General features: G+C 50.2%; 1 protein-coding gene across 1 annotated transcript; it reads right to left on the reverse strand.

The window, feature by feature from the left end:
* Positions 1-3,178: 3,178 nt before the first annotated feature.
* On the reverse strand, positions 3,179-9,863 carry PLAAT4 (phospholipase A and acyltransferase 4). Its single transcript, XM_055313318.1, has 4 exons — positions 9,773-9,863; positions 6,961-7,069; positions 5,909-6,177; positions 3,179-4,349 (listed from the first exon to the last, which is right to left on the reverse strand). Exons 1-4 carry the CDS (start codon positions 9,779-9,781, stop codon positions 4,251-4,253), a joined length of 486 nt encoding a protein of 161 aa, XP_055169293.1. The 5' UTR covers positions 9,782-9,863; the 3' UTR covers positions 3,179-4,250.
* Between the last annotated feature and the right edge of the window lie 11,752 nt (positions 9,864-21,615).

Below are 21,615 nucleotides of genomic sequence, written 5' to 3' on the forward strand. Positions count from 1 at the left end.
ACCCTGGCACCTGTGAGGGGCCTGCTGTGGCCACACCACCAGTCCTGGGAGCGGTACCCTGGCTCCCACTGTGGCACATCAGCTGAGCTGTCACCTGCCTGCACAGCTCTTACGTTTCAATTAGCACCCCCTGGTGACCATGGAAATGTCTGAATGCCTTCCTGTTAGCTAGCTGCTTCCCCAGACCTCATCCTCAGCTTATAATGAAAGCAAATCTCAGACCAAATTCCATGGCACCCCTAGGCATTTATGAAACGAGTGTTCACCAAAGAGCCACAGAGCCAGTCACAGCCTGCCCTGAGAGCAGAATGGGGACTAGGACTGCTAGGACTCCCCTCTGTCCTAGCAGTTTGGGGATCAAGGTTCAGGGGCCATTCCTAAAGTGTCAGGCTCCGGGCTTCTCTCCCGCACTGTGCTCCTGCAAGGGTGGGGAGGGTCATGAGACGCAGTCCTTTCACCAATGAGAGATCATCTCTATCCTATTAGGCTCATGATCACGTCTTTAATTTTTCCAAGGATAAACCATTTCCAATACTCAGTGTGCAAGTTAGACCATACCTGGAGATCAGAAATGAAGATAGTTACGTAGCCGATGTCTTTCAGGCAGAGCGCCAGCCTACTGCCCCCGGGCTGTAGTTTTCCTATTGGAAAGTCAGTTGTCCCTGGGGGGTTCTTGGCGAGGAATCTAGCCTCTCTTGTCTTTCAGGCAACAGGAGAATGTGCATAGGGACTGAGGATGACCCTTTTCTGGAAAAGCCTCAAGGAAGGAGGTCCACTAGAGCTGCCCAGAGAGCAAAGCAAACAGAGAGGGTATAGAGAGAGCAGGCTGGAGGTGCCAACATTTGCGGTGAGGGTCTGGCCGAGGGGAAGGGCTGAGGAGATCCTCACAATCCTGGCCTCCTGCCTCCTTTCCCGACCAGCCTCTCCCCAAGGGTGGACACAGAGCCCTCTGACTCCCTTGCCTTCCTGAAGCCCCCAGAACAAGACTGACTGACATTCCTGCCATGTAGGATGCAAGGGGTTCTCAGGGGAAACTGGGGAGCTCATCTTCAAGTCCTCTGCCTCTCTCTTTAGCATCCCTCTTTCCTGACTCCCTACTGCCTCCCCACCCTGACCATGCATTTCAAAGAACACCTTCCCTCCCCCACAACAGCCCTGGTCTCAGGCTACACAACCCTCACACTTATCTTTACACAAAGACTTAGCCCGTGCTAAGTCCCATTTCTTCCAGGTCCTACCAGAGAGCTGAAAGTCCCCATAGGACTATTTTGTACTAAGATACCAACAGCTTCAAAGGAGATTGAAAGCACATGTTGTCTGAGAGACAAAGGCTAACAACTGAATTCACTGTGGCAAATTCCAGGTACCAGGATAGGAGGATAGAAACAGGTGGGGAATAAGGGGACGTTACCCCCAAACCCTACAGAGAGATGATGGGAGTGTCTGGTGATAACCTGGGCAGCTGTCTAGGTGACCGGCTATGTGAAGTGGCACAATGGCCCTTCCCCACAGCAGAGGGACTGCCTAAGGGCTGCTGGGTGCTCTCAGCACTGCCATCACCCTGCAAGGGGCTCTCCTGAGCATGTCCCCTCACCCTGGGCGGCACAGGGCCATTCCCCTGGAGGATCGCTTTGTGGTACATCCAGCTGGCTGGCAGCCCGGAGAGTTCCCTTGTCCTCCTATGTCTCAGCCATTCCAGATCCCAGCCACCTTTAGAAAATTCTCGTGGATGCACACAGAGGAAAACATCAGCCATCCACGAGGCAGGAGGGGCAGCATGGGGGACTTCCCTATGTCCTGCCAGCTGTTCCACAACTGAGAGTGAGGACAGAGATGTTGTCTTACAAAAGTGACAGAATGCTGTTAAGGGACAATCAGAGTCATGCCACGTGGACTCCAGGGTTCTCGTTTCTCCAGCACTCATCAGTCTTATTGAACTTTCCTTGAACTGAAACACAGTCTGTGGATATGCATATTCTCTGAAGCAAGTTATAGCCCTAAAAATGTGCTGAGACCAAGGGTTGTCAGGAGGTAGTGCCACAATTTTGTCAGCTTTTCACATGCAAGTAAACTATGCTTTTATTAATTATATATATCTTCACGTTTTAGTGGAATTTGATTCATGGAAGTCAGTCTAGAAGGTAGGAGCCTACAACTCGTCCAGCATATGTTAAAACTTTCCAGCAACTCAACACACTTCTAGTGGGCGTTAAACTTTATATTGAGGGCTGCAACTTTATTTCATTTCAAAGTTTTTCTCACAATCGCAGAGAATAATTGTTGCATTTTCCTATGTATTAGTGAATGTATGAAGCAAACAAGTTTTTATGGAGCACCCACAGTAAGCCAGGCATTGCGATGAATGCTGGGGTCCCAGTGTGACAAGCTCTGACAGGACTACCTCTTGGGGTCCCTGCAGTTCTAACGGAGAGAGGGGTATTAGTAAAAGAACCTCACCGATCAGTGTTCCAAGTCTCACCGTGAGAATTGCCATCAAGGGTAGATACGGGGATATCTGAGACTGCAAACAGGGGTGGGACATGGTGGTGCCGGCTACGCGTACCTTGGACTGACCATTATGCTGGGACAACTTTTTTTTTTTTGGGACAATTGATCTTGACATGAAATGAGTTCCAGGAAGGGGAGTCACAGATAACAAGAAGTAAGAAAGCCTTTGCGTCTCTTGGCCTTCCATTTGTGCCCACCTTTGTGGAGGGTAGCGTGGCCCTCTGACCACTGTGAGGCAGGCATGGACTCTTCTGGAACCCCCAAATGGAGGCTGATAGTTCAACCTGGGGATCAGAGCAGGGCCCCCTTTGGTTGTAGCAAGTGTAAGACACTCTTTTAACCTTCAACCTTCTGATAGCCTTGACTTTTCAGGAAAGTCTTATGACTGGTTGTAGCCTGTTTTCTGTCATGCTGGGGGGGGATTCAGGGACCCACCAGCTTTCACATGCCTGGGAAGGTACAGCCCAGAGGAGGGCAACATCCCTCATCCTCAAGCCAGAGAGGTAGTGACTGTAGTGACCACCGTGGAGGATGGTCACATGGAGCGGCCATTCAGTAGGGTTGCTGCTGGCAGGGGCAGGCTGAGCAGGCACAAGAACATGGGGACTTGGCACTTCTGAGACCTCCTGGAGAGCTTGTTGGAAGGTAACAGAGGGATATTCAGAGGTGGTTAATTTGTTTTAAAAACTTTATTTTTTTGAGCCATTGTAGCTTCACAGCAGAGTTGAAGGTACAGAGAGTTCCTGGACACCCTGTTCTCACTCCATGCACAGCCTCCCCCACTACCTACATCCCTCAGCGGAACATCCACTGTTGTTACAACTGATGACCCCACGTGGACGTGTCATTATCCCCCAAAGTTCACAGTTTCGTTTGGGTCCACTCTCAGCATTGTACATTCTGTGGGTCTGGACAAATGTGTTATGGGGCCTATGCATCATTATAGTCTCATACAGAGTAGTTTCACTGCCCAAAAATTGAGGTGGTTAATTTTCAGCATTCAAACTAGGGGGAACTTCAAGCCATGCAATTTAGGCATGGAAAGTCAATATATTTCTATCTGGTACTCACAGAGGATGAGGACCAGACTTGGAGTTGACAAAGAAAGCTAAAAGGAGGTCTGAGTGAGGGAGGTCCTTGGGAAGATGTTGGGAAATGTACATGTGGGGTCAGGGGTTCAAGCACCAGGTGTTGTGGCTACAGAGGGACAAAATTCAGTTGTTGAGTTTGGTTTTTAGGCACCCCAATAGTAAAAGGAATCATGTGTCCTGACAGCAATGGCTAGTCTAGGTGGACAGATGTAGACAACCCATCAGATACCAGCTAGGCACCAGACATCACGGAGTGTCCTCTCCACATGACCGTACTGAATCCTGATGACATCACTGAGAAATGGATCATTACCCCAATCCCACAGAAGGTGGGACCCAAGCTCTGAGAGTCAAGAGCTCTTCCCAAGGTCACTTAGCTAGAAATTGCTGAGAGAACCCAACAGGTGCCAAATTAATGTTCCTTTCTTCCTTTTTTGCTCATAATCTAAAAAATATAATGGAATTCCTTTCTTAAGATACACTTACTGATTCTTTGGTTTTGATACAATTAGCCCATCCTTCAGCCAGTGAGTGAGGGAAGGGGAGAAACAGAACCAAGGTTGCCTGAGGGCAAGGGTCCAGCAGACAGAAGAGCCGTGAGGTGTCTCCATTGATGTGCCCAGATGCAGGATTTGTGGCTCCTTCAGGCTGTCACTGGTTTTGGGATCGCCTCTTTAAAAGAGAGTATCCAAGAACAGCAATGAAGCCAATTCCCAGGGTTGCCCCTCCTCCAATCAGGGCATTTGTCACCTGAAAGTGAGTAACCCATGGTCAGCATTCACACACAGCAAGTACAGGCAGATTCTCCCTCTCTTCCTAGGGCCTGGAGGCCACACCCAATTCTCCTTCCCTCTGAGCTGCCAGCCCAGAGTTCTCTCCCAGGGAAGATACTTGCTGAGTCCTCGGGGCCCCATTTCCAGGGAGACCTATAGTCTCTTAGTGGTGAAGACCTCTTAGTGGTAGGCTTGTCTGGGCTGATGGGATCCTTTTGTGTGAGTTTGCTGGGTGACCACATTAGTTCCTGACTCAGATTGGGGAAGGAAGAGGGTTTGTGCTTGGTTTCCTAGGAGAATAGAGCTCTCTCCTGAACCTGGGAACTGCTCTGCAGTCTGGGCTACACCCCCAGGGAGGGGGATTGACAGAAGCTGAGGAGAGACCTCTGGACACCATGGCCAAGCGAGCATACTTTGACTTCACTATGCACTGTGAACTGCAGCATGGAAACTTCTACCTCTAGCCCCAGCTCCTCTCTCAACTCCAGACTCCTAGGTCCAACTGCTACTCACCATCGTCACCTGGAGGTCTAAAAGCCACCCATCACCAACTACCTCCAAATTCTTGGTTTCCCTCCGCAAGCCTTGTCCTCCCATCCTCACCCTCATCTCATCCAGAAGCCTCTGTCCACCCAATCACCTGGGCCTGGAGCCCTGCAAGTATTTAAAGAACACAAGTCCCTGGGGATAGTAGTGGAATGGACGAGAAGATGAAGCCCGGATGGCTGACATCCTGTCTGGCCACTGGGGAGCCCTTGAAGCAAGTGTGAGGTGGCCCAGGAACTGCTCCCAAACTAGGTCACTACTGTGACTCCGGGAAGATCAAGGACCTCACCTGTGTCACTTGTCTTGTTCTTCACTGCATCCCCCGCACCCAGCTCTGCCAGGCACAGAGGTGCTCTTTGTGAGTTCTTAAATAAATGGCCCAACTAGGAGCAGCAGTGATGCGATACTTTAAATTATTAGGCCTGCTGCTGTACAGCGGTAAGGAGCAGACTCTAGAGAAGGACAGCCCGGGTTGGAATCCTGCCTCTGCCAATAACTAGCTGTGCATTTTGGGGACAACACATGGAAGACTGAAGAGGTGGGAGTGGAGCTGAGCCCCAGATCTTCCATAAATATATCCTTGAGTCTTACACAGGCTCGTGACCTTGAGCATCCCTTGGCTGAGGGCTCTCTGGGGCCTTAGGAGACCTGTTATACGGTTGGCTTGGCCCTGACTTTTCCCAACACTCTTTGGGAGCATTAGGAGCTGCCTTTAGGGTGGGTATTCAAGCTGCAGGATCCTAGAAGGTCAGACTGGCAGGCCTCCCGAGGTCCTCCATTCAACTCCTCCTCTTACACGTGGGGAAACTGAGGCCCAGGGAGGGAGTGACCTGTCCAACGACCCCCAGTGGATCAGAAGCTGATTGAAGATTTGAGCTCAGACATCTTGATTCCAGCATGTGGGTCATAATGATTCTCCCCTTACGCTGCCCAGCTTGGACACCCCAGGAGACATTCAGGAGGGAGAGGGATCACCTCAGAGGGCCTTACCTGCCTGCTGTGGGGTTCACCATACCTCAGGTTGGTGACAAAATGCTCACAGTTTCTGCTCAGAAGACTGTATGGCATCTCCTGACCAATCTTCTGCTTTGCAGAGCAGATGATCTCATTCACAGGCCTTGGTGTATATTTGTGGTCCAAGTGATTGTTGACCCTATACCTGCAGTTCCCCACCACATCCTGCAGGCGGTCCCGTCTCACCACGGCTCTGTTGCTCAGCACACAGAAGACGCTGCTGGAGCCGGCGCCAGGGTACTCACCTGGAGTCAGAGATATGGTCATGGTCGTGGGGGGTGGGTTGCAGGGGAAGGTGAGACAGGGAGAGAAGAGGGGCAGGATGAAAAAGAGGAGCAAGGGAGGACACTACTGGAGTGTTGCTGTTTGTCTTTTCACATAGGTGATTGGAGGATTCCTAGATCTTTATTTAACAAGCTGTGAATACTTTTTCAAGTCAGTGAATGTCATGATTGCTTATGGCAATGTCATTGTAATTTCATCACATGGATATAGATCGTTTATTTGACCAAGCCCTATTATTGAACACTTAGGTCTTTAGAAATTTTGCCATTATGATCAGTGGTAGTCAAACATTTACTATTTGTTCATTTTTGTGCGCTTATACATTTCGCGAAGAGAACAAATTTATTTTACTATTGACTGTGTTTCACACACTGCTACTTTCCATGTATTACTTCATCACCTTTTAACTTTTGAGGTACGTATTATGTCCATTTGGGTAATCAAAATATGGGTGTTGGGGGTTTCATCTTGAAGATGTGACCTCCAGTGACCCATGAGCTGGCTCCCAGCAATCAAAGGCTTCTCATTCCCTTCCTGTTCATGGAATGGGCATTCTGTTTGACTTCCCTGCCCCTGGATCTATGGGATCCCACTCAATTACGCAGTGGGATATGGATATAGGATCTGCTCAAGCATTGCTCAGGGAGAAACCAACTCTGGTTTCCCTTGCTCAGCTCTTTCCTCCAATTATTCTCAATCTGGTAACAAATATTTTGAAAAATTATATTTCCAACAGCTCTTACTTGGGGAAGTCAGATGGATCACATAACCGCCTCCCACATAGATGGCCCAGTGCTCATAGCCAATGCGGAAAATCTCAATCAGGTCTCCAGGCTTGAGTTCTTCATGAAACTGCAACAGAAAAACCCAAGATGGTGTAGGAAGCCTCTAGGTAACAGTTGAGAGCCCTCCTGGGACCCTGCAGCTTGGCCTGGGGACCCCCTTGCTGATGTTCATCACCTGATGAGAGCCTGGAGTGGGAAGGAACTCCTAGCCTCTGGGAGGTCCTCAGCCTTCTGTCACTTTTAGAGCTTCCCCAAACTGGGGACTGAAGTCTGGATAAAAGGACCTTGTGGAATAGGAGAGTGGGGACTTGTTCAGTGTGCCCACATTATCATGTATGTATGTGCTTGTGTACATGTGGTATGGGCTGCAGTGCAGTAGCACACATGAATATATATGTACGTGTTGTGCATGTGTGTTCTATGTGTGTTGTGTTCTGATTACATGCATATCTGTGTGTGTTGCATATTTTGGGTTTGTGTGTGTGTGTGTGTGTGTGTGTGTGTGTGTTGTGGATACTCATAGGCACACCGAGGAGGATGTGAATGTGCATGTTCAGGTTCATTGCACGGCTGCTCCTGAGAGTGTTGACGTGACTCCCTGCATGAAAACCCCTTCACTGAGATTGGGAGCCCCGAACCCATCATCAGCAGTCGGGCAGGGGAGTCACCACCTTCTCTCCTCTTCTCAGACTGACATTCAGGTCCTCATCCCACCTCTTGGCCCTGGTTGTCCATGGCCACACAGGCACCTGTTCCTCCCTGGACTCTGTCCCCGCCAGCCTCAGGACACCCACCCTCGGAGATGGCAACCTGAGAGCCGAGCCAGGAGCTGACAGCATCCTAAGGAAACCTGAGACTCTGTGGGGCCAGCTAGCGTCTGGACCCATGGGGACTGTCACACAGCACGCACATGGAGAGCTTGTGCCCTCCCCCCCAGGCTGCCACAGCTTCTACTTTGAGAATGTTTCAATTTCTTCCCTTTCTGAGCCAGCTCTCAGCCCACAACCCTCTATCTCTGATTGCAGGCCACCTCATGGGAGACCTGGGGCCTGTGTACCCCGGCCCTCTTCTTTGTGCCAATATCCATCCACCAACGCAGAATCCGGGAGTTTCTCCTTAATTCTCCTCCTCAAACACCTCTCACACTGTGACTCGTTTCAGGGCAGCCCCCATCCCTGTCTCTGAGACCCTCACCTTCTTTTTCCTGTTTTTTTTTTTTTTTTTTTTTTTTTTACTTTATTCTAGTAATCTCCATACCCAATGTGAGGCTTGAACTCATGACCCTGAGATCAAGGGTCACATGTTTTTCTGACTTAGCCAGCAAGGTGTCCTGACCCTAAGGCCTCTTGACCACAGGCCCCACTCCTATCCTGGCCTCCTGTCCCTTCTCCCCCACATCTGGTCTCTCCAGGACACACTGTGGTTTTCTCAAAGGGCACATCTGGCCTCAGGGCATGGGGCCTGCTCTGTGGGCCACTCACAGGCCCTCCTCACCCTCCCTGCCCTCTGCTCCACAGGCTGCCAGGCTTGCCCTTCTCACCACACAGCTGGCTCCTGCCTCTGCTCCCCTGCACACCTGGCTGTCTCTGCCCCACCCGGCTCCCTTCCTCTTCTCACCCACACCCGCTCCCTTCCTCTTCTCACCCACACCAGAAAGTCCTCTCTGAGAAGCTGCCATCAGGCCCAGCCTGGCTCAGCTGTCCCTCTCTGGGTCCCCAGGTCCTGGGGCAGCCACCCCCTCTGCACAGATCATGTTGTGCTGGGACTTCCCCTGCCTGCCTGCCCCTCTTCTGGGTTTGGAGCTCCACTGGGGCGGGATCCTGTGTGGTGCCCCTTGCCTCCTTCCTCTCTGGGAACCAGTGAGGGCCTGGCCTAGAATGGGGGCCAAGGGAATCTCCATGGAAGAGAGGCTGGAGGACCAGAAGGGCTGGGACCCAGGGCCAGGGCCTCCCCTCTCTCAGCCAGGGCACGGCAGGCCCAGGGGTGGCCTCCACGCTGGAATCAAAAGGGGGTTTTGCACTCTGAATTCCACCTGTGATAAGGTCAAGCCCAGATATCATGTGCATAGTAGCTGACAGCATATACAATGTGAACTTGGGCCCTGCCTGGATAAGGAGATGGTTGCCCAGGCAACAAAGGCTGCTCCTTCCGGAATGATCTCATTGCCCTAAATTGCCTGAATTCTACTTGTTCCCCTTCAGCCACCAGTATACCAGCCACCGAGCCCTGCCTAGGCCTGCCTGGGCTGTGTGGGAATCTGGACACCATGGCGGTCAGGAAGGGAGTCCGCGCCAGAAAGCTGAAATTCAAGCCGACTTCACAGGGCAGGCCAAGTGCCATGGAGCAAGATGGAGAGGAGGATAGAGCCGAGCAGGCGCCGAAGTCCATCTGGAGCCAGGGAGCCAGGCCCAGTGGGGATCCACCCACCTCCCAAGTCCTGGGACCCCCCCCTTCACCCACGCCCCAGATGCTTCCCAGCTCAGGGGACAGAGCCCCCTGCCACCACAGCTCCTACCCCTGGAGGCCCTTGGGCCCCCGGCTGAGAGGCTCCCTGGACCCAAAGCCCTCACAGCCCAGCAGGGGCTTTTAAAGAGGAGCTTTTAAACTACAAAGAGTCTTCCAGAACCTCCTTCTGAAGCCTTTCCAAACTTTGGAGTTAACTGTGCCCAAGGCCAGGAACCCAGACTGAGGCCTTTATAGGAGGGGGCCCCCCCCACCTCCCCCACCCCCACCCCCACCCCTGGAGAGGTAGAAAGTCAGGGAGGCTTACCTCAGTCATGGTGCTGTCTGCTGTGTCCTGCTTGTGCACCAAATTTTATTGAAGTTGAAAGTTTTGCTTTCACTTTCCTTTTCGATGCTGTGTAAAGCTACTTTTCTTAGTAAAGTAAGCATTAGGCCCAGGGTGGAGCCCAGCACCAGGCTCAAACTCAGGATCCTGAGACCAAGACCTGATCTGAGGCCAACACTCAGATGCTTAACCAACTGAGCCACCCAGGCACCACAGAAACAGTTTTGTTTGTTTGTTTGTTTTTTAAGATTTTTTATTTATTTACTCATGAGAGACAGAGAGAGAGGCAGACACACAGGCAGAGGGAGAAGCAGGCTCCATGCAGGGAGCCCGACGTCGGACCCGATCCCAGGACTCCAGGATCACGCCCTGGGCCAAAAGCAGGCACTAAACCGATGAGCCACCCAGGGATCCCCAGAAACAGTTTTTAAAGGGAGACTGAACGGTCACTCTAAATGGAAGGTCTGTGATTACCTACCTCAAAACATAGAATTGCTGTGGCTTGTGGTTGAACCTGGGTCCCACCCGCTCATTGCACGACAGGCCAATATGATGAGGGAGACAAAGAGTTGGGACAAGGAAAGCGATTTTATTCGAGAAAGCCCGCTCACTGAGAAGACGGTGGACTCATGTCCTAAAACACCACTGTCCCATCTCCCTGCAGGCAGGGCTTTTAAAGGGGAACAGGAATGAAAAAAGAAACCAGCTACAGTGCCACCAGGGCTAGAGTAATCCATCGGATGTCTTCAGTGATCAAGCGTCAGGTTCTTCAAGTTTCCTGAGAAATTTTTTTTTAGAGATTTTATTTATTTATTAATGAGAGACACACAGAGAGAGAGACAGCCAGAGATGCAAGGAGAGGGAGGAGCAGGCTCCATGCAGGGAGCCCGACGTGGGACTCGATCCCGGATCTTTAGGATTACGCTCTGGACTGAAGGTGGCGCTAAACCGCTGAGCCACTGGGGCTGCCCTCCTGAGAAATTTTAAGCAGAATTGATTACTAGCTTATCATGTGCTTATGGGGTGATGTGCAAGAACATGCTCATTAGTTTATTTGTGCAATGTGTTCTGCCTTAATTGAGGGTTCCTATGAAACCTAAGGACAAGGCCACCTGGGTGGGTCAGTGGTTGAATGTCTGCCTTTGGCTCAGTCGTGATCCTTGGGTCCTGGGATCGAGTCCTGCACAGGGCACCACACAGGGAGACTGCTTCTCCCTCTGTCTATGTTTCTCTGTGTCTCTTCTCATGAATAAATAAATAAAATCTTTTTTAAAAATGAAATTTAAAAATTTAAGAAAAGCAAAAAAACAAAACCTATAAGGTCAGCTAGTTCCCCAACAGGCTTACAGCGTTCAAACAGGTCTACTGTGGAATGACAAGGGAGGGAGAAGTATTCAGGGCAAAAGTAAATCAAGATGGAGCTAGTCCTACTAGAGCTTTACAGCCCCTGGAGGCCGTCTCCCTTGGTCTGCTGTGATTGCAATGGGCTTGAGAGGCACATTTTGACCTGGTCATGTCCAAAAGCAGTGAAGGGAGATATTTCTCATCACTTCTCTCTCTCTCTCTTTTTAAAGATTTATTTACTTATGTGATTGAGAGTGAGCACATGGGTGTGAGTGAGTATGGGAGGTGGAGAGGGGCAGAGGAAGAGGCAGACAGAGTCTCAAGCTGACTCTGTGTTGAGCTTAGAGCCCTACACAGGGCTCGATCTCATGACCCTGAGATCAGTACCTGAACCAAAACCAAAAGTTGGATGCCCAAACAACTGAGCCACCTATCATTTGTCTCTTGGTTTCTGGAAGCAAAAGCTTTCCCATCATCCCCTGACTGTCTCACACCCACACTCCACTGCCCAGAACTGGGTCACATTTTGTCTCCTATACCAATTGAGGGCCTCCTTGGCAGACTCAGACCACTCCTGGTACATCACCTGGATCTGTGGAGGGAATCCTGCTACCCAGTAAACCACAGGGCTCTGTGAGCCTGGGAGAAGGTCAGTGACAGTGTGCATGGTGGGGGTGGGGATAGGGAGACGACCATTGGCTAGGCCACCAACACATGTAAGATGCATTCACCTACTTCCCATCCACTGTCACAACAGCTTTATTATAAGGCTACAAAGAGGCTGGAGCAGGATAAGCAGGGCGATTGACTGGTAGAGAAAGCAGCAGGCTTGGTGCTGTAAGCAGAGCCCCCATCAGAATGAGCTTATGATTGGGGCACAGGAAGGGCATCACCTCTGCCAACATCATCCCTTGGCTCCAGGTTCTTTTGATCAGAGCTCCTGATGGTCCAAGGTCTATTGGCTCTTTCAGCTTTGGCCCCAGGCAGCACTACCCATTGGGCTTCCAAGTGATCTTTATTTGTAAAAGGAGCCTGAGACTCTGGAGGGGCCAAAGGCAGGCTGTCCCAAGATGGTCCACCTTGGCATGAAGATTATTTTTCAGTTGAAAGTGATCAGATGCAGCAGCAGATTCAGGAAAAGTTCTTTACTTCTCTCACAAATGCCTAAAAGAATTGATTAGGAGTTCTGCTCTAGGAAGATAACTACCACCGTACATAACCACACTGTACTACGAACTAGTTATGGTAAATAGGGAGGAACCTAGTTAAGGCCTGTGGGATCAAAGTCCTTTATGTACCACTGTCACTAGGTAGTCCAGGAAATTTGTTTACCAGATATTTACTTTTTCTTTTTTTTTTTTTTAAGATTTTATATATTAATTTATGAGACACACACACACACACACACACACAAAGGCAGAGGCATAGGCAGAGGGAGAGGCAGGCTCCCTCCCAAGGGGGCACTCAATCCTAGGATCCCAGGATCACGCCCTGAGCTAAAAGCAGATGCTCAACCACTGAGTCACCCAGGTGCCCCAACATTTACTTTTTTATCTTCCTGTGACATGTATGTCTTCTTTCAATCCCAGGCCCTTTCTCCTTAGTTGAGAAGGACATATATACCTCATTTTGCCATGGATACTGCTAGGGCCTTTCCCATTCGAGGTGGTGAGACATCAGAACATAACCTCCCATGACAACTGGAGAGTAGGTGAGGGAAGGCATCTGGGGGAAAAGGGAGGTGGTGCTGGTCATTGAGGTTGGGGCTGCTCTCTCAGGGAGCAAGGGCAAGCGGTCATCTTGAAGTCTAACACTGAGATAACTTACTCGTGCGATGCTCAGCACATGGTGCAACCTCATCTTATACCTGTAGCCACCAGGTACCCACTGAGGTCCTACCACGTGCCAAGCACTGCAGTAGGAAGTCAGACATCCATCAGTGAACAACGCTGATAAAAATCTATGCCACTGTGGATCATACTTTCTTGTTGGAGAGATGGACAGAAGTATCACAAGGTAGATATTATGTTAGATGGTCAAATGCTGAGAAAAATGGAGAATAGAAAGGGGATAGAGATGATGGGAGGTGCGATTTTAATTTTAGGTCTCATATGTAGGAAGGAACAGCTTCACTGGACAAGTGACCTTTGAGCAACGCACTCAAGGAGGCAGGAAGTGAACGGAACAGCCATTGCAAAGGCCCTGTGGCTGCACATGTCTGCCAGGGTTTCTGGATCTGGGAATTGAGTCACAGGAGAAAACAGCCAAGAGTAACCCGAGCCCTATCTACATGGGGTAGGGTGTTGATTTTTGTTCTGAATTAAGTGGAATCCACTGGGGGATGGCAGCATGACAGTGACATGACTTGACTTGTGCTGATTCCTAGACTACCTCTAATTCCTGTATTGAGAATGGCTTTGGAGTACAAGTGGGAGCAACCAAGAGCAGCTGGCTGTATTTCGGACAACCAAGGAGCAAGAAGTGATTTGATTCTTGATATATACATTTTTAAAATTTTGATTTATTTATTTATGATAGTCACACACAGAGAGAGAGGCAGAGACACAGGCAGAGGGAGAAGCAGGCTCCATGCACCGGGACCCCGACGTGGGATTCGATCCCCGGTCTCCAGGATTGCACCCTGGGCCAAAGGCAGGCGCCAAACCGCTGCACCACCCAGGGATCCCGATTCTTGATATATTTTGAACATAGAGTTTGCTAGGCCTGCCATGGCAAATAACACAGACTAGCTGGCTTAAGTAAGAACATTTTATTTTCTCATGGGGATTCTGGGGGTGAGAGGTTCAAGTCCAGGTGCCAGCAGGGTCTGTTTCTTCTGAGGCTTCTGCCCTTGGCTTGTAGATGGCTGCTTTCTTCCCGATTCTTCATATGATCTCCCCTCTGTGTGTGTCTATGTCCTAATCTCTTCTATAAGAAGGACACCAGTTGGGTTAGGACTCACACGATCTCATTTTAATTTAATTACCCCTTAAATACCCTATCTCCAAATATATTGTGCGGTGCTAGAGGTTGGGCTACAACACATGAATTTTGTGGGGACAGATTCAACCTATAACATTTACATTCTGGCAGAGCAAAATAATCCACATTCAGTTTCTACTTTCCTGTCCCTTATGCTGGAAATCAGTTATTTTTCTAAGGAGCCTGGTTCCTTTAATAGATAATGGTATGTAGAAAGCAAAATTGGGTCCTTTAAGGAACTTTTCATTTAATCTTGTATCTTGGAGCCAAAAATATCCTGAGAACATTGATCACTCCTCTCTGAAACAGTGTAATATACCCCATCGTCAGGATTTTCCTCTGGGAATTCAGGGTTCCCTCCAACCTGTACCCGTTTCCCCACTGCCAATTATATTCTGGGATTTGCAGTTACCTAATGGATGAGGAAGAGAGGCTTTTTCTGGTACCATTAATCTTTCAGAGTGTCAGCTCCTAGTGATGAGTGTCCTGAGACTGGAGAGGAATCTGAGGAAGGAAATCCTTGTCATGTGGCCAGGGACACAGTGGGCAGGGGGACACAGTGGGCAGGGCCCTGAGGGTCAGTCTGAAAAAAAGGAAGGGGAAATAGCTAATTTCTAATTCTGCTGGGTTATGCCTAATGCTCTGACTCATTGAACGTGCTTGCCCATGCCTATGCATAGAAAGAGAGCAGACCTCCCCCGCACGCATAGTCAACTGAGTACACACACAGTACACACACGTATACCTGAACAAACCCTTCTACTTTGCATCTTTCAGAGGGCATTTCCCTGGGCTCCAGTCTCCGCTTAAACTACGCCATTGGCCCTGCCTGTGTTCACCCCAGGAATACCAGAGCCCGTTTGGGGAAGTTGCGGCTTAGTCTATATATCTTCCTTGTTCTTCATCCCCTGGTCTGTTTATCCAAGACAGCCCCAAAGCCTGGAGACTTGATTGCGATTTTTTATCCTGGCTATGATCACTAAAGGACTGTCATTGGTGTAGCTTCTCCAGGCAGGGACACATTTTTCTATTTAAACACCAGCCATGAATTTAGAATGGAAACAAACATCTGTATTATGTTCTAATGAGAGCAATTAGCTTGTCCTTGTGGAAATAAAATGCTAGAGACCTTTATTCATTCCAGATTGAATTTATTCTATATCAGCTGATTTGCATTGTGTGTGTGTGTGTGTGTGTGTGTGTGTGTAAAGCACACACATCTGTACAGGGAGACATGTACTCCACTCAGAAACACATTTACAGAAAACACAAGGGTAAGCCAAACACACCCTCTAGACACATGCTCACCCCGGGGACACAATGCATCACACATCCTGGATAAACCCTTGCCTGTGTCCCCATTGGGATCTTTTCCAGTCTCGGTATTGTCAGTCCTCAGCAGCCACTGACAGACAGGGACAGTGGGGAAGGGGCCTCATCTGTGAGGAGGGCTTTTTCTGTCCTGTCCAATGAGGTAGAGAACTGCCCCAGGCTGCTCAGATTTATCTCTGTTTTTCCTATAACTGATATCCAAGCGGAGCCGAATTCCAGAGTTCTGATAGAACTGTTATCTTCTGACATAGCCCTGGGTTCTCCATGTGGGAAATGAAAATGTGTCCTGTGTTCCTTGCTCATAATGCAGAATCTGCTCTGCCTGTCACTGGCCACTCACAAAAGATTTTGGTATTTGAAACAGTAGGATTTAGTACACAGATCAGTTACACAGGAATTGGGAACCTAGGTAAAAAGGGGATACCAAAGTAGACTTTTATGATCATAAAACATCCTGAGGTATTGTTTTTAATGCTTTTGGCCTTGGTTAGTGTTTATCTGATATTTAAGAAATTCGATGTGGTAACAACCAAACCCAAACTAGATTGTATCTGAGAGACTGGATAAAGCCATTGTACCTTTTATACAGGAAAATCAAGGTTTACAGATACCCAAGGTAAAAGTGATGACTAGGAAGAGGAAAGCTATAAGATATACCACGAAATAATAGAGGTGATATTAGCTCAAAACTAAAATAATGGATCAACATAGAGAATTCAGAGATAAACCTATGGACACATTGGAACGTTCCATACAAAGGTAGATTTTAAAAAGATTGAAATTTGAAAAACAAGATTGAAATTTGAATAACAAAATTTGATGCCACCATGGGCCCTCTGATAAGTCCTGGGACGGCCATCACTTGATTTCTTGATAAGCAAATGATGGTGAGATATATTTCCTCACTGCCGAATCCACTGTAGTTTAGTTTTGTTACTTTTACCTAAAGATGTTCCAGTGAATGCAATACATACTTTGGGCTCCAAAGAACCTAACCTAGATCCTACTGGTGCTTTTGCTGTGGACACAGTGCCTTTCACCTGTCACTCTCCAGTCCTTTGTAGCCAAATACTTCTTGAAAGTTCAGTTTCTGAATGGCCATGGAAAGAATATCCTTGAGGTAGGTTGGATTCTTTTTTCCCCCATTTTGCTCTCTCACAGTAATAGATGATACCTCCCTGCCATTGCTGTGTGACTTGTCCATGCTCCTCACTGACTTCAGGCCTGGTCATGTGATCTGCTTTGGCCGAAGGGGCCAAAGGAGCACCCAAGTCAGTTTCCTCACCTGAACAGAAGTTTTAAACCAGAGTGCGTAGTTAGGCTCAGTTTCTTTAGCTTTTGTGCCTTTTGCCACGAGGAAGACGTGTCCCAGCTAGAGGCTGCTCCTTCAGCAGGCTCACCAGAATAAAACCCAGGTGGTGGCGGCCTGACCTTGACAAGCCAAACTCAGTGGAGCCCAGAAGAATCTCAGCTGACCCCCACAGACCTCAGGTTATGGGAAGAACCAAGTGTTTGTTATGCTAAGGCCCTGAGTTCTCTGGGTTGTCTGTTAGCACTGCAAAGCTGAGGAAATCCTCAGGTGGGAGTCAGGGATGTTGTGCTGGCTTCAAAAGTAGCCCTCCTTCAGGTCAGGCATGGCTGCCCAGGGGCTTATTTCTCTTCTGCTTCTGTGTGTGAGGGGTCCCTATGTGACTGTACATCACGGCCACTGCTTGGGCTTCAAGGTTGTGTTCAACGCTTGGTTAGTGAGTAATCGACTCTGAGCATGGCAGAATGAAATCCAAAGTGAGATTCTTGGAGTTCATCTAGAGGGTCAGGCAGGAAACCAGCAGGTGCCAGACTCTCTCAGCCTCCGCTTCATGAAGTCTACCCAAGTCCTCTTGCTTAGAAGGGAAAATCTACCGTGGGTTGGTGCCCTCAGTCTGCTTTGCTGGTCTTGGGAAGAGTGGGCACCAGCTGCTATTTTGAAAACCTGTGTGAAAATCCTATTATTATATGAAAGCCTTCTTTCCCGGGGAGGGTGGGTGGGAGATGAGGTCTTTGTCAGGTGGCTATCCCTGTCTGTGTCCACAGGGATTGACTGCATGCCTGTCGTGTTGGGAGGGGGAGGCATGGGGAGTGACATGCAAAGGGAACTGAGTCCTTGTTGTAGAAGCTGTGTCTGTCTGGGCCTTGCTCACACTCAGTTCACAGAGGAGTCTCACTGCTGGGTCTACGGGGGGAAGTCTTCGGGTTCCGGGAGGCGACCTAATCCCCACCCTGTCTGCCTCTGCTCCTGGCCCCGGGCTTGGAGCTTCTCACTCCCCCAACAGCACCTCTGGCCCTCCCCGTCCTCCTATAGTCTTTCCATTCCAGTTCCAGACTATTCGCCCAGGAAGGGAAATACCCAGTCCCAGCAGCCCCACCTATTTGGTCATTGAAGTTCCCGGCAGCTTCGGTTTCAGGTCAGTGGTGTGCCTCTCAAAGGAGCAAGCTGGCTTTGTACATTATTCCAGGAAATGGACTAATTCCTAGAAGGCTTGTCTTATAATCTGTAAAATGAAAGGCCATCTGGCCTAGCTCTGCAAGGGAGCTGGCCGCTTTCTCATCCAGATAGGAAACATGCTCAGATTTTGGCTCCTATCGAAGTGCCCTGGCTGTGGCCTTCTGTGTTGAGGGATAAAGTGAATAGACCCCTTGTGTTTGCCATCTCTGGGCCTGCCGTACCCTGGCTGAGAGAGGGGAGGCCCTGGCCCTGGGTCCCAGCCCTGCTGGTCCTCCAGCCTCTCTTCCATGGAGATTCCCTTGGCCCCCATTCTAGGCCAGGCCCTCACTGGTTTCCAGAGAGGAAGGAGGCAAGGGGCACCACACAGGATCCCGCCCCAGTGGAGCTCCAAACCCAGAAGAGGGGCAGGCAGGCAGGGGAAGTCCCAGCACAACATGATCTGTGCAGAGGGGGTGGCTGCCCCAGGACCTGGGGACCCAGAGAGGGACAGCTGAGCCAGGCTGGGCCTGATGGCAGCTTCTCAGAGAGGACTTTCTGGTGTGGGTGAGAAGAGGAAGGGAGCGGGTGTGGGTGAGAAGAGGAAGGGAGCCGGGTGGGGCAGAGACAGCCAGGTGTGCAGGGGAGCAGAGGCAGGAGCCAGCTGTGTGGTGAGAAGGGCAAGCCTGGCAGCCTGTGGAGCAGAGGGCAGGGAGGGTGAGGAGGGCCTGTGAGTGGCCCACAGAGCAGGCCCCATGCCCTGAGGCCAGATGTGCTCTGTGGGAAAGCCACGGTGGGTCTTGGGGAGACCAGATGTGGGGGAGAAGGGACAGGAGGCAGGGGTGCTGGTGAAGAGGCCATGGGCATCATGAAGGCAGGAATGGGGCTGCCTTGAACCAAGTCAGAGGATGGGAGATGGACGAGAAGGCAAGTTCAGGAGAAACTTCTAGAGTTATCATTTACTGGACTTGGTGAACGGACACAGGTTGCGGGGGTGTAGGTGGAAGTGAGTGTGTGAGAGAGATAGTGGACTTAGGATGGCTCTCATTGGGGTTGGGTACCAGGAATGAGGGGTTGGGATGCGGAATGCTCTTCTCAGCTCAGGAACATAGAAGGAGGAGGAACAGAAAAGGTATTCATTCTTGCAGCTGGGGTGTCCTGGGTGGAATAGTGACAAGAAACGGGGTGTGGAAGGCAGGGCCCTGGGGCAACTAGTGGGAGACCCAGCTCAGCCTTTTAACAGACGCAGGGGAAGTCCCAGCACGACATGATTCGTGCAGAGGGAGGTGGACACCCCAGGGACCTGGGGACTCAGAGAGGGGCAAATTACAGTCTGGGAGCCCGGGTTCCTGCCTCTGAACAAGGGGTGATGATGCTTCTTCCTCAGGATGTGTGGTTGGGAGGACTGGCTGGCAGATGTCCACTTTACCCCCTACGGCTGTGTGACCCACCAGATCCTGCTCCCTGGCTCAGGACATCAGTCAAGAGAGAAAGGCATTCGGACGCCGGAGGAGATTGAAGGAGGGGCCTCGACATGGTCAGCGACCCCATGAGCAGAGGGGTGCTGATCCGTCTGCAAGGAGGGAAGAGACTTGACATGGACTTCCCAATATTGCCTTGGCCGGGGGTGCTAGGACACATCAGAAAGGTGCTGGGACATGTGGTGTCATGACCACATATGTACAGAAACACGGCCATACAGGCATGGGCACGTGAACACACATCTGAATGAATGTGTTCTCGTAGGACCCTCTCTCCTTTTCCACGACTCAGGGATGGGAGTGCAGGTCATTTTTCCCAGACTCCAGTGTCTGGCATCTGCACAAAGGGAATCCTGTGACAGGGATGGCGGGGCTGGGCATTCTTCTTGCGACAAGTGTTTGCATCTCCCTGGTCTCCCAAACGGCAGACCTGGAAAGCTGGTTGAGATTTTTCAGAGTGGCTACGACCACAGGGCCATCTATGTGGGAGACGGGAATATGGCCCCTGCAGGCTGGGAAAGATTTTCTGTTTAAAGAGCATCCGTTGGATTTATTTTTTTAAAAAGGATTTTATTTATTCATAAGGGACAGAGAAAGAAAGGCAGAGACACAGACAGAGGGAGAAGCAGGCTCCCTGCAGGGAGCCCTACGTGGGACTGGATCCCAGGACTCGGGACCACACCCTGAGCTGAAGGCAGATGCTCATCCACTGAGCCTTCCAGGTGTTCCCATCCCTTGGGTTTAGAAGCATGAATGTGTTCGTGCATACTGACTTGTAATACTTTGTTCCTTCCTACTGAGCACCTTGAATTCTTTGGAAATAAAAGACTCTGGACCCTTTATTCTCTACAGGATGTGATTTGTTGTACATCAATTGAACTGCATTTTTTGGGTGTCCCAAACAGAACTTATTTACGAAATGCCCTGTACAGTGTCAGCCTGGCTGCGCAGAGAAAGCGGGCCCTTCATAATCTGTGAGCCCTGCTTCTTCCTCCTGGCTCTGCAGCCTCGGAGCAGAGACCTTGGGGGTGCTGCTCCATCTTCCTGAGGCTTGAGAGACAGTTTCCTCAAGGGGGAGGAGAATACTTACCCCTTTGGGATAGGGGAGAAGCGCAATGAGAAGACACACAGAAGAACCACGCGGGGCCTGGCCTGGAGAAGCTCCTTAGGAAAAGCTGCCTCTTTCTGAATCATCGAAGGAACAGAGCAGGACACTCCACGATGTTGGATCCTACCTGCGGCGACAGTGTAACATCGCAGGTGGCAGTGCAGAATGCTGATCAAGCAGCGTGGAGCAACCTGCCCTCCTTTCCAGCCCTTTCCTGTGCTGCACCCCGAACCTCCCCCACCCAGAGTGGAGAGTGTGCCTGTCTATGATTCCCAGTAAGTTCTTCACATCCTAAAGCAACCAGCTTAACAGCCCCTGCGTGTGGACGAGGTCATCAGTTCTGTGGAGCAGATTGTTGAATGCAGGGAGTCCACCTGGCTGGAAAGCATTGGTGAGCACTTCGTTATGCATCTGAGATACGGTCCCCACAGGTGAGATGCCTTGTGCTCATGCTTGGGGCGGGGGTGGGGTGGAGGTGGGGGGTGCACTGGCAACGTGGCAGAGGGGGCAGCCTATTATTTCTCACATTTCCTGCAAGAGCCACCATTTATTGAGTTCCAACTCAGTTCAAGGCATTTTAAGTAATTTTGACTCATAAATTCCCCACCATCCCGCTGGGTTGATATAATTGCCCATATCTCTCCATGGGAACACACTGGATTTGCCCAAAGCCATGACATCCAAGCTCGTGGAGGTAGTAGGATTTGAACTCAGGTTTTTTTTTGCCTTGGGAGCTGTGTTCAGGAGGATCATTGTTGGAGAGCCCTGAGAACGGGTACCGACCAGGAGACAGGAAGAGCTGGTTCCGACTCTGGCACTCCCAGCCCAGCTCTGTGACTTCTGACAAGCTACTTTGCTGGTTTGCCTGGCTTTCCTCCTTATCCCGTCTACCTCGCGGGGTTTTTACTGGAATGAACTGCATGGAAAAGTGCTGGAAAACAGAGAGGACTGCTCACATTTGAGCCTCACAGCCCGGTGGGGTGATCAGAGCAATGGCTTACCATCCCCATTCTACACGGGGAGCTGAGGCTCAGAGAGGTCACGGGGTCTACCTTAGGTTCATCAGCATAGATCCCGTCACCTTGAGTCTGGCACATTGCCCAGTCTCCCTCTTGCT

This window comes from Nyctereutes procyonoides, unplaced genomic scaffold (assembly GCF_905146905.1).
Source record: "Nyctereutes procyonoides isolate TBG_1078 unplaced genomic scaffold, NYPRO_anot_genome, whole genome shotgun sequence".
Lineage (NCBI taxonomy): Eukaryota > Metazoa > Chordata > Mammalia > Carnivora > Canidae > Nyctereutes > Nyctereutes procyonoides.